Source organism: Nymphaea colorata, chromosome 3 (assembly GCF_008831285.2).
Source record: "Nymphaea colorata isolate Beijing-Zhang1983 chromosome 3, ASM883128v2, whole genome shotgun sequence".
Classification (NCBI taxonomy): domain Eukaryota; kingdom Viridiplantae; phylum Streptophyta; class Magnoliopsida; order Nymphaeales; family Nymphaeaceae; genus Nymphaea; species Nymphaea colorata.
Genome location: NC_045140.1, coordinates 14,159,593 through 14,179,576, shown reverse-complemented (window position 1 = coordinate 14,179,576; position 19,984 = coordinate 14,159,593). Strand labels below are relative to the sequence as shown.

At 35.9% G+C, this 19,984-nt stretch overlaps 1 protein-coding gene across 1 annotated transcript; it reads right to left on the bottom strand.

The window, feature by feature from the left end:
* Positions 1-15,555: 15,555 nt before the first annotated feature.
* Positions 15,556-16,876, bottom strand: LOC126409882 (uncharacterized). Its single transcript, XM_050076596.1, has 2 exons — positions 15,964-16,876; positions 15,556-15,673 (listed from the first exon to the last, which is right to left on the bottom strand). Exons 1-2 carry the CDS (start codon positions 16,790-16,792, stop codon positions 15,636-15,638), a joined length of 867 nt encoding a protein of 288 aa, XP_049932553.1. The 5' UTR covers positions 16,793-16,876; the 3' UTR covers positions 15,556-15,635.
* Between the last annotated feature and the right edge of the window lie 3,108 nt (positions 16,877-19,984).

Below are 19,984 nucleotides of genomic sequence, written 5' to 3'. Positions count from 1 at the left end.
GACAAGCAACTTTACCTTACCCTCTTCCTTTTTTATGATTTATCTGTCATCTACTATTCTCTGGGTTTATATCTTTCAGTTGTAGAATTGTTTGTGTTTGATGCATGTGGTCTACAATTCGGATATGTGTTATGCCGTCCAGGCAGAAATGAATGTTTCTTGATGATTTTAAGTTTTTAACATTTGAATCATGACCTCTCTTTTGTGTTTTCTGTAGCACCTAAAATCACATAGTCTACTGCCTGGATTCCACCTAATGTGTTTGGCTGTATATCATTTTAACTGGAAGGCTTGTGATCTGTGACACAGTATCTAGTAGCCGTTTGTACACAATGGCCACCTCAGGCTTTACAGTTGCATCAATTTTGATTCATGTATCTGAATATGCATGTTGTTTACTGTGATTTGTATATGTGTTGGTTTCATCACATGCACATATTCCATGCAGTAGGATTTTTATTTATCCTTGCATTATTATAAATGATGTATCTGAATGGAACATCAATGGACGATGGAATGTGATTCTTTAAATCTGCATATTTTCAGGTGATTCATTCTTCTTTTCATTCTAGTTTCAATTTTATAGTTAATGGCTAATGATATTTGGTGTAGGACTATATTCTGAGAGACAAGGCATATGCTGCCAAGTTTGCTTCATTTTGGAATGAGATTGTGAAAACCTTGCGGGAGGAAGACTATATCACTAATTTGTCAGTATCTAGCTATTCTTTTGCTTATACATATTATCTTTCCATTGTGTGTCAACCTTTGGTTTAGGTTTAGGCTAGCGATGTACTCCGGATAAGGAGATGGTTTTGTTATTTAATCAAAAGCCTTTTTCATTTAGTTATGTAAATCAAATTATAACGAATCCTTGAGAAGAAATTTGTTTAGAAACATAAGGGAGGAACCTGTTCTTGACTAATTGTGTGAGTGTTAACTTATAGTAAATGTGCAAGGCCCGACATTATTTTTATGATTTCCATTATCCCGCGCCCAATTATGAATGGGGACTTGCCAGCATGAAGCTATAATCGCTGGTCAGCCATACAGCAGTGAATTCATTCCCGGGGCCCTGTACACCATGTCACATGAGTGCGGGGTAACGGTGCGGGTGTGGATGCGAGTGTCGGTGCGATGTATCCCAAAAAATTTGGGTGCGAGGGTGCGGCGAGGGTGTATATATATATAGATGTATGTATTCATAATATATATAATTGTAGCTTGTTTCTTAGCTTAATCCATACTTTCTTTTTACTTTTATTACTATACACAAAGAAAGAAAGGGACAGGGGAAGAAAAAAAAGTGAAAAATATTTTGAACTTGCATAAAAAAGGATGTGGTTGTGGTGCGTGTCGGAGCTGCACCAGCACCAGCGTCGTGTCGACAAGGGTGTGGCCCCTTTTTTGAAGAGTCTGTGTGACATAGCTTGTACACACCGCCCTTCACACTGGGAGCTGGCCATGCCTGAAGTCGTTACCTTCACCGCATGGAGGGGGATGCCGAAGGCGGGGCTAGTGACTACCTGATAGCCGCTTTTAACTATGTACATGGTTACTATTGTGTATAGGGACCAACATAATAGTGTAATATATATACACAGTCATAACCATGGCACGTAGTGCCTGTATACGGGTCTGACCGAATATACTGGGAACATATACTATTAGATGCACATAACCTTGTAAACAGTTGGGCAGATTACACTATCATAATATATGTATATAGTAGAATAGTTTACTCGTACATATAATCTACTCTACTATAATGTACATACTTATCAATACCGTTAGTGTGGTAATAGCCCAATGTATGAGGTAACCATTAGCCCATACATGTTCTATCATATTGTCCACATATACATAAATATTATTCTTTATAGCCTATATTGTCCAGCTATATATATAATATATGGCTGTCATTGCCTATAACCATCTACACTAGTTGATAATACATATTGGGACAAGCATATAACCCCCACTATAATGTAAGCTATGTGCAGTACTGTAAGTGGTGTTATTAGCCACTTATAGGGTCTGACTCTACAAGTGGTTGTGTAGTTACTGTGACAAACAAAGGGTATATCACCTCTATAATGTTATTATATAGTTGACCGTATACTTTACAGCCACATATTAGCTGACAAATACATGTATAGGTGTGATTACCCTAAACCAAGAAGGATTATATGTAGTACAATGTACAGTACTGCACACAGTGCTATGATGTATAATATAGGGGCACATAGACCCCCCTGTTATGGCCAGTACCTCTGTATAAATATACACTATAATAGCTGTATATGGGTATTGCATAGTGTTATTTGTATATATAACAAAGCATCATAGGTATATTATGTTATAATATAGTACTATATATTATGGGCATACTCAATGCCTTAATAGTTATAGTATATGTTATAACAAACATATACTATAAGTATACAAGGGCAATGTGAATTAATGTACATGTTGTACATCATAGTTATCACATATATATCCTATAACGTACAACTTATCCTTACCATTTATACCAGAATAGTACTATAATACAAAGGTGAACTCATACACTGTAGTTCATAAGTGAGGACCGTATGTTACTGGATTATAACATGCATGTTATAATATGTTATGCCTAGAAGTAGCTCATTGTGCACTAACATGGGTATATATTAAGGTTGTAATTACCTTACCATGCAGTGTACTATTATTATATTACCCTGTGTACATATGTTTTGGTAATAGTAATAACATTTTATATACATATAATCTTATGCTTCTTCATACCATATCGTAGGTGTTTAGTAAATATATATAACGGTATATATTTACAGGCATAGGTCTTAGGCATATACCCATTATATGGTGAAGTCCTTATCGTACTATAGTCATCCCTACTATTTATATTATAATGTAGTACATCAATACTAGATACATGTATCACATATATATTACATTAGTATGTATATATTGAAATATGTTACCTTCATTATGCATGTATAATATATGTAACATGTAAATGTACATGTATACATATATGTATGCACATGTTATATTATATACATTATCTTATATATATATACATGATAAATGCGTTACGATATATATATATATTGTCGAAATATGTATGCACATTTATATGTACACATTATATAATACATATGTTATATAATGTATTTTTTAAATATTCTCTTACTATGTGTTGTATACATGTACATAATACTATACATGTTATAATGCGTATTACTATACATGTAATATATTATATGTATATAATACAATAATTAGTCTGGAAAAATAAACATTGCGAAGGATGAAAGGTATAGTTTGTGATCAATCCCCAATGAGGTTGACAGATTATGATTAGAGGGTAGTGTAAGCTTATACTGTGTCTGTATCCTCAGAGAACCTATCAGTGTAAAGATCATATGAACTATATATATATATATATATATATATATGTCAGTATCCTTGTTAATAATATGATAGAGTACATGTATAGTACGTTTTCTAGTCCATCGGTTACACTACTAAGTATATATATGTAACCGGTTAGTTATTTACGGCACATACGTTCATGAACATTATTGGTGCATATTGTATGGTAGGACCTAAATATAACCATATTATGTTACGGTATAGGGGTTCTATATATATATATATATATATATATATATATATATATATATATATATATATATATATATAATGTACATACCAGACCTAGCACTGTTGTTTTGAGCAATGCTGTAAAAGTCCAGAAATCGACGCAAGGAGTTGAGCCTCTCATGAGACAAGGCGAGGTGTTAATTGAAGCGTAAGCTTCACGGACAAATTTGTGAATTATATAATATTTATAAAACTACAATACTAAGCATATCAATAAAGAACAACACACAACGAATGCAAACCCTTAAATACCACCAATGCTTGGCGACGTGTACAGGAAATGGGGCGACGCATATAGGAAAGATGGAGCTCGATTAAAGAAGAAGGAAATACACCCAAGATATGAAGATCGGTAATAATTTGCAAACCACACAAATTCAGATACCATTTTGCAACAAAGCCATAAGGCAGGGGCTGTTTGGCGGAAAATAGATTTTCTTTTCGTTGTTAAATTTCTTCACCGTTTGCACTCAGCAACATATGCCGACAGACGGCGTCTCTAGCCGCCAGAGAGCTAAGGCAGCGAGAGGGTGGCCATGGTCAGCGCCAGCCATGGAGAGAAAGAGACTCAAAGAGGAACATATCATCCATGGAGAGAAAGAGATTCAAAGAAACTTACAGTTGCAAAGGATTTCTACGTTGGGCGATGGCTCCAAACTTCCACCAGCCGCAGTTCCAGCCTCCAGCCTCTAGCAATTCCACAGTGTGCAGCAACGGTGGTTGAATTTCACAGGTGATTTGGATTGAAAATAGGTGATTTAGGGATACAAACGTGGTTGATTAGGGGATATGTGTGAAGTTTGACTATTTTTATTTAATTTATTTTTTTAATTAAAAAAACTAAACTGTCCATGAGGCGTACGCTTCTACCAAATGAGGCGCACAGGGACGTGTGCGCCTCAACCCTAAGGTTTCATAATTAAAATATATGTAACATATATTATATTAGTAGCAGTGTTATTAATGTATAGGGGCACTACTGGACCATTATAAATGGCCATATGCACTATACATGTAGTGCATAATAACTATTATATGTACGTATATAATAACAGTATTATATGTACGTCCAATATAACAATATATCATACAATAACAGTTACCTTGTTTAACTATACCTTACCATATGACCTTACCATTATAAGAAGTTACCTATAACCCTTTGTATGACATGAGTGTTCATATTACCAGTAGTGCCCTTAGCACAAACAATATATGTTACTACAATGGGATTTTATGCAATATCATCAGCCATTGTTACCTGTATATCATGAGCTTATGGGAAAGTTGTACTATGATACCATAAAGATTAACATGGTCATTGTTTGTACCTATCATTTGGGTTACAATATGTAACAACAACCCATACTGTACATTAATGACCATATGATAATATATATATATATATATATATATATATATATATATATATATATATATTATCATAAGGTCATTAATGTACAGTATCTGTATAGGTACCCTAACTGTATGTAATAGTATATAGTGCATATATACATATATGTGTATATTGATTACGTACAGCCATGTAATCGTGCTTATCTCTATTGGCATCAACCCAATAGAAATAGGCACCATAGACTATAACAGATTACACTAGTTGTACATGATATATTAGGCTATATACGTTATTATGATAAGCCCATAATACAGTTAATGTTATACACTATTTATATGGTAACAATAGTGGTATACCATACATATGAGATCATGCATAAGTTTGAAGATCAATTCTTATTCACTCACACATGTTTCTAGTTTTGCAAAGGACAGGTATTAGGTAATACTTCTTTTTGCTACTAAGATTTTCCAGGAGCGAAAGGTCAAGAAGGTCTCCAAATGATGAGACCTGGGGACAACATATTATGTCTATCTTGGTTTATAACATACACTGCCCAAGTAATCCCTTAACTTTTGGAGATGTGACTGTGTGAATTTGTGCTGCCAATTTTTCTGAAGTATGTGCAAGTTATTCCCGTATATGTGTCATCTGCACACACTTTAAGAATGATGGTCTTAGATATTTACCATTTCGTTTAATGCAAATGTCACCATGCTTTTTCTTTAGTTGGGGTTATATATTTTTCTATTACGTAAGAGCCTTTTCATTGTTTACAGTCACCTTGTTACTCTTGGGTATTAGGGTTATTGTGTCTTGACTCTTTTGATTTATCTTCCATCATTCTCAATGCTTACCTGAGTGCACTAGTAGTTGTTTGCTATTCAGCTCTATGCACTTGCTGAACTCCTAGACCATCATGCTATCAGCACAATTGTTTGGCTCAAAAGGTGATTGTTCCAATTCGTGCCCCATTACCTTGTTTTCTTTTATATCCTCTGCTTAGTTCTAAACATAATAATATGGTCTGCAACCTAAGGTTCCGTTTTTATTTTTCCTGTTCAAAATTTCAGCAAGTTATTTTTTGACATGTGATCTAACTGATTTAGTATTAAATAATAAGTGCTTTTTCTGTCAGTATCTAACTCCATAGAGAACACTTGTAGTAACTACAATGTTATATTTGTTGTTTCTTAATGTCTACCCTTGTTGCATTTGGTGTCCAGTCAAGTGATGGACAAACAAATAGTAAAATGTCAACAAGTTATTGTTGTTGATAATGTGATATTACTTATTTACTACTCCTAAAAGGATTGCTTTCTATGCCAATTTAGTTCTTCAATAGATAATAGTGGCAGTGACTACAGTGTTCTATTTCTTATTTCTCAATGTCTACTTTTATTGTACGGATATCCAGTCAGGTGATGGCAAAACAACAAATAGACATATTAACAGCTTGTGCATGGCCGAGTTAGGTTCACTTTGTTAGGAGACATGTATATTAGTTTGTGTATATTGTTTGTCTTTTATTTTTGAGATTTTGGTTTGAATCCAATCCCAACCACGTATTACATGTATACACATTATGTAAGTACTCTTTCATCATAAGGGCATTACTGTAATTGGTCAATTACTACGTTGCTCTTTTTATATAAGCAATGAAACAGAGCACCATTGCTTTCATTTGAATATATTTTGGCATCTCTTTCCTCTTCTCTCATTTCCTTGCTGTCAACATATTTGGAGCTCACATGGTACTAGGGCCATTTTGATCTTAGGATGGGGTGCTTTTCTAGAAGGTGTATCACAATGTCAACACATGTTCACATTCTTTGTATATTGTTGTTTTGATTATTTTGTATCCAATCTAGTCCTACATGTGTACACTTATGTAAATATCCATTCTTCATAAGGTTATTATGTTACTTGGCCAATTAGGGCAATGTTTTTTAAAAAGTAAGAAATATAAAAATATGATGTGTGCATGTGTTTTTATACCCATGGAAAAGTAAAATGCGCCTACCATTTTTATCTTTGGGGCTCACAGTGTGCCCCTCTTAAACAAAAAGATTACAACAGTGTGCACAATTTTCTTCTCTTTTGGTTTTGCTGCCAATTTCTTGCTTTTGTTCTTGTTTCATTTATCGTAGTTCGGTCATTACTATTACAATCTAACCAAAGAAGCTACTGGACGAGCTCCAAATCATCAGTCTATAAAACATATCAGACAGATAGTCAGTGAAGGCAACAAGATAGAATTTGCAAAGGCTCAGCTAAAACTGAAATCTCACGGCAATTTCACTGATGAGAAAAACCACTTAAAATTTGGAATCCTACTCGTTTTAAAATGAACAACCTGATAGTGAAAGAAGTGAACTCTTGTTTAGCTGTGAATCCTATTTAGGCTTTAAATCTTAGCTCCAAATTAATTTGGAAAGTTGGTGTGTTTGTTTCCTGCAAGCAAGATGAGCACTTGGTTCCACTCTTGTTTTATCCCAAGTAAAGTCTAGTTCGGGAAAGATTCCTTGTATGCCCAGCTTTATTGTAAAGTTGATTCATCATGAGCATGTTCAAACTGGAAGCACATGTTAAAATGCGTGGCTGGTGCCACTATATATATATATATATATATATATAGAGAGAGAGAGAGAGAGAGAGCACATTATATGTATACTTGTATACTTATATATATATACATATATATATATATATATATATATATATATATATATATATATATATATATATATATATATATATATATATATATATATATATATATATATATATATATATAGAGAGAGAGAGAGAGAGAGAGAGAGAGAGAGAGAGAGAGAGCACATTATATGTGTACATAAAGTATTCACTTATATGTATAAATGGAATACCTATATGTTTGTACGAAGAATATAGTACACATATATATGTATAATATGTTATGCATATGTACATTTGTATATTATATATATATAATATTATATATATATATATAGAGAGAGAGAGAGAGAGATTGAAAACAACAGGTTATATCTGTACTATGTTGGTTTTTTTTTTTTTTTTTTTGAAAAATTTTATGTCGTTAAAAACTACTGCTAAAGGTGCATTTGCGGCGACACTTGCTTGGCCACACTTTTTAGCGATAGAGTAGATTTTTTACAATAGTAAAATTCTAAAGACAAGAATTGATGATCGTGAAAGCGAAAGTACATGGCTGTCTGTCTTTTTTGTTTTATTATTTTCCAGTTTAATCACATTCAGTGGATAAGTATCAATTACATCCTTTCTGCGACTGACTATCATACTACGCAATTATGTATATTCTATGTTTAGTCTAACTTGTGGTGCATGGGTTACTTGTAAGTGTTACCTTTTGAGAGGCTCTCTACTGATAAAATGTGGTCTTGATTTTAAGTTACCGAGGTTGTATGGGAAGGAGAAATTGGGAAGATAATAAGGGCGCTATTGATGCTGCTATAATTGGTAAAGATATCAAAGATGAAAAGAATGGCGTTGAAAAGAGTACTGGAAATAGGTCAGCTATATTTGTTTTCTGAGCGTTATCATGTACATGTTCAAGTTCCATAGTCTCTGTCAATCGGCTTCTGCCAAGGTCTGTGGAAGGTGGAGTTGGCTTTAAGCTCTTTTAGCTATCTATCTACATGTCATCAATCTGTTTGAAGCTGGTGTGTGGTCTCTCTCTCTCTCTCTCTCTCTATATATATATATATATATATATATATATATATATATATATATATATATATATATATATATATATATATATATATATATAGTTAGAAATTTATTTAATTCTTTGGTTTGAATTATTTGTGCTATATATCTATATAGATACGTGCACATTTATGTATGACATCTACCATACATATATAATACATATATGTATATATATATATATAATATATTAAGACAGAACACGTATATAACATACACACATGGCATGTATATGTACTATATAACAAATATGTAATGAATATATATATATATATATATATATTTGTAACACGCATGTGTTACTATAAAACATATATATATGTGGTGCACGTACAAATGTACACATATAATATCTATATATAATTATATATATATATACACACACACACACACATGTAACATTATATTATGCATATTGTTGACGTGAGAGAAGAAAAAAAGTAATTTCTATATTCAATCTCTTACCCTAACCCATACTTAAGGGAGAATTAGGGTAAACAACATAATTACAATGAAAACCAGAAAGTTATCTAAAATTATTAAAGAGGGGTCAGGTTTTTTAATATTCAAAAACCTGCCTCATTGTCAACACTCCCCCTCAAGCTGGAGCATAGATATCTACCATGCTCAGCTTGTTACAACACTTTGAAAACACACTAATTGCAAGAGCTTTAGTAAAGATATCAGCATTTTGTTCCTGAGAGACCACATGAGTGGTAGAGATCACTCCTCCTTGAACTAAATCACGAATGTAATGACAGTCTACTTCAATGTGCTTAGTTATTTCATGGAAAACCGGGTTGTTTGCAATATAAGTGGCTGCACTGTTATCACAAAACATTGTCATAGGTAGTTGAACTGGAATGTCTAGGCTTTCGAGCATTGATTCAACCCATGTTAATTCTGCTGTTGTTTGGCCATAGCCCTATATTCTGACTCTGCACTAGACCGTGAGACCACATTTTGTTTCTTGCTCCTCCAAGACATAAGATTTCCTCCTACAAAAATGCAAAACCCAGTAGTGGATTTTCTATCTTCAATAGATCCTGCGTAGTCTGCATCACGGCTTGGACATCTAATGTTTTCTCTTTCTTGAATAGTAGTCCTTCGCCAGGAGAAGATTTTAAGTATTTGAGTATCATTTATGCAGCTTCCCAATGAACCTTCCTTGGTTTCTCCATAAACTGACTCAGCTTTCCCACAGCAAAGCTAATATCCGGTCTTGTATCTCTCACATAAAGAAGCTTTCCAATCAAAGATCTGTAAATGCAATCGTGGATGCATGGGAATGGTGGCAGGTTTTGCCCCCAACATTCTTGTTTCTTGTAATAAGTCTAAAATGTATTTTCTTTGAGAGAGGACCATTCCTTCCTTACCACGAGCCACTTCTATCCGAAGAAAATATCTCAACTGTCCAAGGTCTTTTGTGACAAAATGCTTTTGAAGAAATGCTTTGGTCTCGGATATACCTTGTTTATAGTTGCCCGTCAATATAATATCATCAACATATATTGCCAAGATAACCATTCCCAATGCTCCCTTCTTAACAAACACTGAATGATCAAGAAGTGACCTCTGGAATCCACTTTGTGAGACAATATCATATAGTTTATGAAACCACAGACAGGGACTTTGTTTCAGTCCATATATGGCCTTTCTCAATTTGCACACCTTCCCACACTCCCCCTGAATCTCAAAGCCAGGTGGTTGTTGCATATAAACTGTCTCCTCAAGATTGCCATACAGGAACACATTTTTAACATCCAATTGATGCATATGCCAGTCACAGTGAATTGTAAGAGAAATCAAGAGACGAATGGTCCCTAACCGAGCAACTGGTGAGAAGGTGTCAAAGAAATCAATACTATACGTCTGAATATATCCTTTTGCAACCAGCGGAGCTTTATAGCGTTCAAGGGTTCCATCTGCATGGTATTTTACAGTCAATACCCATTTAGAGCCCACAATATCACAATCTGAAGGTGGATCAACCAGGTCCCACGTGTGGCGTTCCTGTAAAGTATGTATTTCCTCTTCCATAGCCCGGTGCCAATTAGGGTCTAGTAATGCTTGCTGATGACAAGTCGGAGTAGTATAAGTAGATAAAGCATGAATGAATTGTTGCACTTTGTCACTTACGTATGCCGAAGTCACGTACTGTGAAATGGGATGAATGGTGCACTGACGTTTACCCTTCCTCAAGGCAATAGGGAGATCCTGCGAGTCAGAGATAACCAGAGGTGAGGAATCAGGTACACTTACCTCAGGAGAGGATGATGGAGGAGAGCCATGTGAGAGACCCTATCGACGAGAGTAGACTAAAGGAGGATTTGAAAAATGACTCTGGGGTGGAGATGGACTCGGAAGGGACATAAGTGGGAAAGGTGGGATTGGCAAAGGACATTGATGGAGATTTTCAGAGCAAGAAGTAGGTGGTTGTGGGTAATATGAACGATACTCAAAGAATGTGACGTCCGCACTGACATACTCTTTCTGGGTGAGGGGGTCAAAACATTTGTAGCCTCGTTGGTTTTTGGGATAACCAATGAAGATACATTTTTGGGCTTGGGCAGCAAGTTTATCTCACTTTGGTCCAAGGATATGGACAAAGCATGTGCATCCAAATACACGAGGTGGAGTTTGAAATAATGGACGATCAGGATAAAGCATTTGAATTGGAATTTTGTTACGTATAGATGAGGATGGTAGACGATTAATGAGGTAACACGCAGTTAATATTGCATCCCCCAAAAAATAAGATGGTACATGGCTCTGTATCATGAGTGTACGAGCGACTTCCAACAAGTGTCTGTGCTTTCTCTCTGCAACACCATTCTCATTCTATTGCGAGGTATGTGGACAAGTAAATTGAGGAACAATTCCATGGTTTGAGTAAAATTGTAAAAGGTTGGTTGATTTGAATTCCAGAGCATTGTCAGTGCGAACAGCCTTACAGAAAGTCCAAATTGAGTCTTTATTTCAATAATAAGATTTTGAAGGATACATATAGTAGCAGTCCGTTCCTTCAAAAGGAAAACCCAACTAACACAAGAAAAATAATCCACTACTACCAGATAATACGAAAATTTAGACCGGCTAGCAGTACGGCTAGGCCCCCACACATCGACATGAAGTAAATCAAACAGACTATGTCTTGCAGAACTTAGACTCGATGGAAAACTATTCCTAGTGTGTTTCCCAAGTTGACAGGCTTCACACTGGAGTGACTCTGACACCAAAAGCTGAGGAAACAAGCAATGAAGTTTTGACACTGATGGATGCCCAAGTCTGAGATGCCACTGAAGATAGGTAGGTTTGGATGGGACTGATATAGCAGCTGTGTCCACGGCCTCAGACAAGAAGTAAACTCCGCTTTGTTCATGGCCTTCACCAATCATCCTCCCAGTCTACAAGTCCTGAAACCAACACGAACTAGGGTAAAAAATGACTCTACAATTCAAATCATGAGTCAGCCCTTTAACTGAGAGAAGGTGAGTAGGAAAATCAGGAGCAAACAACACATTATTCACAGATAAACATTCTGAAATTTTCACACTGCCCCAACCAACAATGGGAGAGAATCTCCCATCTACAAGCTTTACCTGTCTAGGTTGAGGAACATGGTGATGTAAATCAGGCCCAAAGAAACAACCTCTTCAAGTAATATCAGCCTTGAAGCTTTCACCAACAAGTCAATCTCACAAACCCTCAAACAAGAGGTGAAGAAGAACTTAAATTAATCACACAAAGAGATACAAGAAGTAGGCTAAAAAGCCATACCATAAACAATGGGAGAGCTGCCCTATTTATAGAGGAGAGGGCCAAAGAGAAGAAGGAGGAGGCAGTCCCAACGGCTAGAAATCTAGCCGTTGGGACTAGTCTCCCTCTATGAAAAATAGAAAAAGGAGAGGGATAAAAGGGGAAAACAGAAAATAATACATAAAGAAAAAATACATAAAGAAAGTGAAAATTACATAGGTGTCCTAAGTACCCAAAATATAAAATATATATATATATATATAAAGCATATATTAGATGACTAATATATGTGATATATATAAATGTATATATGTATACATATGGGATACATACATTCTAACACCCCCCCTCAAACTTACGGTGTGATAACCGAAAGTTTGCCAAGGAGAAAATTAAATCTGGTAGCAGCGAGAGCTTTAGTGAAGAAATCGCCAAGTTGATACTCTGATTGGACATAGGAGAGATCTATGTTTTTCTGAAGGAACTCTTCACGAACATAATGGCAGTCCATCTCTATATGCTTTGTTCTTTCATGGAATGTGTGATTGCTAGCAATATAGATTGCACTTTTGTTGTCGCAACAAAGCTTGACAGGATTCGTAATATGAATTCCCATATCTTTCAGTAAGCTTTTGAGCCACACTATCTCCATTGTTGTAGTTGTCATTGCTCGATATTCAGCTTCTGTTGATGATAGCGATACCTTATTCTGTTTCTTGCATCGCCAGGAAATTAAGGAGTCACCTAAAAACACACAAAAACCAGTGGTGGAGTGCCTATTATTGGGATCTCCACCCCAATCAGCATCTGTATACGCAGCTAATTCTAATATAGAAGAAGAAGACAGAAATAGTCCTTTGTTGATAGTGTTTTTCACATAACGGACAATCCGCATTGCCGCTCCCATATGTACTGAGGTGGGTCTTTGTTGAAATTGGCTTATCACATGCACATCATGAGCAATGTCAGGTCTGGTGATGGATAGATAAGAGAGAGCGCCAACTATTTGCCAAAAAGGAGTGGGATTCTCCAATATCTCTCCATCATCAATTTTCATTTTTACTCCCAGTGCTGCTGGAGTATCCACAACTTTGTCATCTGAGATACCTGTTCTGTCAACTAATTCACTAGCAAACTTCATTTGAGAAAGAAGATAACCTTGTTTGCTATAAGCAACTTCAATTCCAAGAAAATAAGTTAGTCTTCCCAAATCAGTCATTTGAAAACATTTGCTAAGAAAGTGTTTTACCTCTATAATCCCTTCATCATCACTCCCAGTAATAACCATATCATCAACATACAGTAATAAAACAATTACACCTACGGAGGTAGTTTTTACAAACATGGCAGTATCAGAGTAGCAAGATTTAAAACCTTGATTAAACATGACACTACTAAACTTGTCAAACCAGGCTTTGGGAGCTTGTTTTAAACCATAAAGAGCTTTCTTAAGGCGTAAAACTTTGTTTTGGGGTAGATCAAAACCAGGGGGAGCACTCATGAAAACTTCTTCTTGTAGGTGACCATTTAAGAAAGCATTTTTAACATCCATTTGAAAAATAGTCCAATGTTTAACAGAGGCAATGGCAATAAGGGTTCTAACAGAAGTCATGCGAGCAACAGGAGCAAAGGTTTCTTCATAATCAATCCCATATTCTTGAGCATATCCCTTGGCAACAAGTCTGGCCTTATATCTTTCTAAGGTTCCATCACTTCTAGTTTTGATTTTATAGATCCATCTACAACCAATAGTCTTTTTCCCCGTTGGTAGAGGCACAATATCCCAAGTTTCATTGCTTTCAAGAGCTTTAAGCTCAAGATTCATGGCTTCAATCCAATTGGGATCTTCTTTAGCTTCAAGGTAAGAAGATGGCTCATGAAAAGAATGATGTGCCATAATACAAGCTCGAAATTTTGGAGAAAAAGACTCATAAGAGACAAATCTTTGAGGAGGCCTAATGTGCCTTTGGGATCTCCTAGGAAGAGATTGATTAGTTTCTTGATTTTGGGGGTCTCTTCTTCTATAAACTAAGATCTCTTTTGGAGGGATGATATGAGTAGAATTATCATTGTTGACTTCTTCAATTGGTACCTCTATACCTTTATCGGGTTCATCATCATCAATATCATCATCATCATCAATATCATTAGTCCAAAGAAAAGTATAATCTTCTAGTTTCTTGGGTTCATCTTTGAAACCATCTTCATTTTCTAAAAAGATCACATTTCTAGAAACATAAACTTTATCTTTTTTAATATCATAACATCTATAACCCTTTTGAGTTTCGGAATACCCAATAAAAACACAACAAATAGCTTTGGAGGAAAGCTTATCGTCTTTGTCATTTAACACAAAACATTTGCAACCAAAGACTTTAAGTCTATTGTAATTAGGTTTAACATGATGAAGTCTTTCAAAAGGAGAAATATGTTTCAAAAGTTTGGTAGGCATTCTATTAATTAAATAGGTTGAAGTCAAAACAGCCTCGGCCCAAAAGTTTTTGGGAACATTTTTAGATAAAAGAAGGGCTCTAGTAGTTTCAATAATGTGCCTATGTTTACGTTCGGCCACTCCGTTTTGTTGTGGAGTGTTAGGACAAGATCTTTGATGAACAATGCCTTTTTCTTTTAGAAATTGTTGAAATTCATTTGACATAAATTCTCCTCCCGAATCACTTCTAAAGACTTTGATATTTAAGCCAAATTGGGTATAGATCATGTTGTAGAAATTCTTAAAGTTTGTGAATACTTCCGATTTGTGCTTGAGAAAATAAACCCAAGTATGCCTAGAATAATCATCAATAAAGATCACATAGTACAATAATCCTCCTTTTGACATAATAGGAGCGGGTCCCCACACATCCGAATGCACCAAATCAAAAGATTTTTGGGCAATAAAATTTCTATTATCAAAAGGTAAGGCTTTCATTTTAGCCTTAATACAATCATTACAATCAAAGTTCTTTTGACAAAAATTTTCCATGAATGGAAGATGAGACATTTTTCTATATTTGAATGTCCAAGTCTTTGATGCCAAGTTTGAATGTCACATTCTTTGGAGATATTGCAAGATGGTCTTGAAAGGTCCAAAAAGTCTATGTAGTAGAGATTATTTGTTCTAAAACCTTCCCCAATCATCTTCTTGGATATCCGATCCTGTATCAAACATTTGGATTGTGAGAAGATTACATCAAAACCAAGGTCGGCTATTTGAGAAACGAACAATAAATTTAAGTTTAATTTAGGAATATGTCTTACTTGAGGTACTTTTAAAATTTTGGATCCAAAAGCTAGGTCAAAATTTCCAATAAAATCAATTTCAAGAGAGGTACCATCCGCCGTTTTCACAAAGGAATAAGAATCATTTTTAGTGCATTCGGTGAGAAGGGATTCATAAGGAGTCATATGAAAAGATGCACCCGAATCAATAATCCAAGAGTACTTACTTGAAGAAGTAGATGCCACGGTCGCTCCCAAAGTCGAAGGTGTGCTTCCTCCTTTTAGAAAAGGTTGAAGAGCACTTATGAGTTGCTCAAGTTGGAATGAACTTGCTTCTTTCTTCTCTTCTTGAATTTGAGCCGCAACATTGCTTCTTTTATCAAAAATTCTAAGTTTTGGACATCTTGGCTTGGTATGTCCTTCTTCTTGACAATGATAGCAAATAATTTTTCTCCTTGTTCCTTCATTTGTACGATTGAAGTGAGGAGGTCTATAAGGTCTCAAGTGGGCCCCCGGCCTAGATGTGGCAAGCACATTGTTGACTTTCTCTTTATCAAGACAAAGACGATTTTCCTCCATTTGAAGTTCCGCAATAGCCTCATTCATAGATGGTGTTTTAGAACGATGAAGTAAAGCGGTTTTGACACCATCAAATTCCGGTCTAAGACCTATGATAAACTTGTAAAACTTCTCACGTTGTATTTGCTTTTCTCTAAGAATAAGATCTTGTGTCCAATGTGGTTCAAAAATACTCAATTCATCATACAATTGATCCATTTCAGCCACATAATCTTTAATGGATCTATCTCCTTGTTGAAGATTGTGAATTTTGAGTTGAACATGATGCATATAAGCAACATCTCTCATGGTATGAGTTTTCTTTAGATATTCCCAAGCTTCTAGGGCAGAATTTAATTTAGAGATTTGCCCGCTAGTAGCATTGTCAACACAAGTCAAGATCCAAGTAATGATTTTGTGATGACCAACACTCCATTCTTCCCATTTTTTGTTGTATTCAGCCATTACCTTCTCTTTTTCGGTTGCATCCAATTCCATAGCCCTTCCATCAACAACTTTCGTAAGGACTAGTTGTGGTTCAAGTTTTGTCCCATCAACTAGTCCCCAAAGGCTTTTACTACGAATAAATTGTTCCATAGTTCTAGCCCATTGTATGTAATTTGTTGATGAGAGTTTGGGAAAAGGAAGAGAAGAGACTTTGTCATCCATGGGCACAATCAACAAGGTAGATCCACTTACAAGTTATGAAGAAGATGGCAGCCACGTGAAAAGAAGTCCACGGCAAGGATAAAAACTCAACAATGATAGAAACCAGTCACCCTTTCAACAGCCACGAGCTCACCACCAAGGGAGCTAGATTTCGTCAAGAAATCACCAAAAAGAAGCCAGCAAAAAGACTCTTCTTCTTGTGTAAAACTGCAGCAAGCAATATCTCGAACACTTGAAGTGCTTCACAACTCCAACACAAGAATAAAAACTGAACCTTCAATCTTGAATGGCAGCAAGACAAAGAGCCAAAGACGAGGCTCTGATACCATGTAAATCAGGCCCAAAGAAACAACCTCTTCAAGTAATATCAGCCTTGAAGCTTTCACCAACAAGTCAATCTCACAAACCCTCAAACAAGAGGTGAAGAAGAACTTAAATTAATCACACAAAGAGATACAAGAAGTAGGCTAAAAAGCCATACCATAAACAATGGGAGAGCTGCCCTATTTATAGAGGAGAGGGCCAAAGAGAAGAAGGAGGAGGCAGTCCCAACGGCTAGAAATCTAGCCATTGGGACTAGTCTCCCTCTATGAAAAATAGAAAAAGGAGAGGGATAAAAGGGGAAAACAGAAAATAATACATAAAGAAAGTGAAAATTACATAGGTGTCCTAAGTACCCAAAATATAAAATATATATATATATATATATATATAAAGCATATATTAGATGACTAATATATGTGATATATATAAATGTATATATGTATACATATGGGATACATACATTCTAACAGGTGAAGCATAGTGAATAAATTTGGTTGACTGTAGAAGTGCTTGGAGGCTCTAGAATCAATAATCCATGACATGCCTGGATCTTGGTTCTGCATAGTGGTGGAAAAAGCAGAATCACCCACAACCGTAGATGTTAAGGTGGAAGAAGAGCCTTTCTGAGCAAGAAACTGTTCATACTCAGATTTGCTAATACTAACAGTGACATTTTCAGCAGCTGGTTCTGTAGTATCATCTTCAACATGTGAGGCTTTTGGGAAATGAGAAGAACCCTTGATCTGTGATGACTCAGAGCCTCGCATCATTGGCCGACCATGTTTATTCCACAGAATGTGCACTGAAATCTACCACGTCCACCTCGACCACCTCTCCCTCTATAGAAGCCCTGTCCTCGAGTTCCTAAGATGGCTAAGGCCTACCCACGGCCTCTTGGAATGGCTAATGCTGAAGAGGGTGCATCAGCTGAGGATGGAGTAAGTGTCACCACCAGATGACTAAGCCTATTATAGGCTTCAGCAAGGTCTGGAATTTCGGCCCCAGTCAACATTTGGGCTTTTGCCACTGCAAACTCAAGAGATAACCCAGCTAAAAATTTGGCCACCATGTGTTGCTCAAAGTGAGTTTTGTAGCATGATTGACTAGGGGGACGTAGAGCTTTTAGTCTCTCATAGGCTGATTTGACTGACGCAAAGTATTGGGCCAGATCTGAATCACCTTGTTGGAGCTTGAGAAGATCTTCTTCAACCTGTAAAATTTTGCTCATATTCTTATCATGGGAGTAAGTTTGCTTTAGAAATTCCCACATCTGTTTGGCAGAGGTATAATATGCAATTGTAGGAGTGATGTGTGCCTGCACGCTATTCATAATCCACCCCATAACAATATTGTTATCTTCCTCCCATGTAGAATATTTTTCAGAGGTAGTTAGAGGTTCCTCTTCTTCAATAACATGTTTTTTTCTGTGCCCCTTAACGGACATCATAAAGACTTGAGACCAAATTTCATAATTTGTGTCATCCAACTTCACCGTCGACCCAAGTGAAAGAAGACTCCCAGAACGTTTATGGTCTCTTTGCATATCAGTAATAGTATTTCTCTGCTCCATATTTAAGATCAAAACAGAATATATATACTCACTTTATATGGACAGAAATGATATGTGCGTGCAGGCAGGGAAGAAAAAATCACAGAATTTCCCTTGGTTCCCTAGACGTTATTAACATAGGCAGCAGTCACCCTTTCCACACGACCCTTAACAGACAAAAGAGATTTTGCTGACAATGACTGCTGCAAAGAAAAGACTTACAGATGACTACTGCCCCAAGACTACCGCTGCTTCTGTTGTTCCCACATCAACCTCTCAAACAGCAAGTCCACCTCTTGCTGTTCCACAATCACAATGGGTCATTCCCACGATCAGCAACAAGTCTCTACGAATAGCAGCCATCTCCAGCACTTGTTGTTCCACCATCAGCCGTGTCAGACAACCATCTCTAGCAGCGTCAGCCTTCTCCACGAGAAAAAAAAAAAAAGAAACTGTTGCACAGGTTCCACCAATAGAGATTGCTGTACACGTTCCACCAATGGAGTCTGATCATGCGCTCCACATGGGCGTGATCAGACTCCACCAACCAGCGAGCGGGAGAAAGAGGAAAGAAGAAGAAGGAGAAGAGAAGAAAGAGGAAGACGATAGAGGAGAGAAGGAGGTCTGACAGACACCGGAAAGAGAGTCGCCGAAAGTCTGCCAGTCACTGGAAAGTAGATGGGATCGCGCCACTGCCGTTGGCTCTGATACCATGTTGACGTGAGAGAAGAAAAACGTAATTTCTATATTCAATCTCTTACCCTAACCCTTACTTAAGGGAGAATTAGGGTAAACAACATAATTACAATGAAAACCAGAAAGTTATCTAAAATTATTAAAGAGGGGTCAGGTTCTTTAATATTCAAAAACCTGCCTCATTGTCAACACATATATTGTAATACACACATGTAATATTGTGTATATAATGTGTAAATATAGTTGTATGTATATGATATTATACTATATGACATAAATAGGTATAGTTATATATATATATATATATATATATAACAATTATAGTTGTATATATGTGTATTACATAAATATTATATATAATTGTATATAATGTATATGTAACATCATAATTGTAGTATATAATATATAACTTAATGATATATATATATATATATATATATATATATATATAT

What these genes read in the sequence shown, in the direction of transcription:
- LOC126409882 (XM_050076596.1), bottom strand. Translation starts at nt 16,792, where the DNA reads ATGGAATTGGATGCAACCGAAAAAGAGAAGGTAATGGCTGAATACAAC. An exon ending in CGTGGCATCTACTTCTTCAA is followed by an intron (nt 15,674 to 15,963) that starts GTAAGTACTCTT and finishes TGTTTGATACAG; the next exon opens with GATCGGATATCCAAGAAGAT.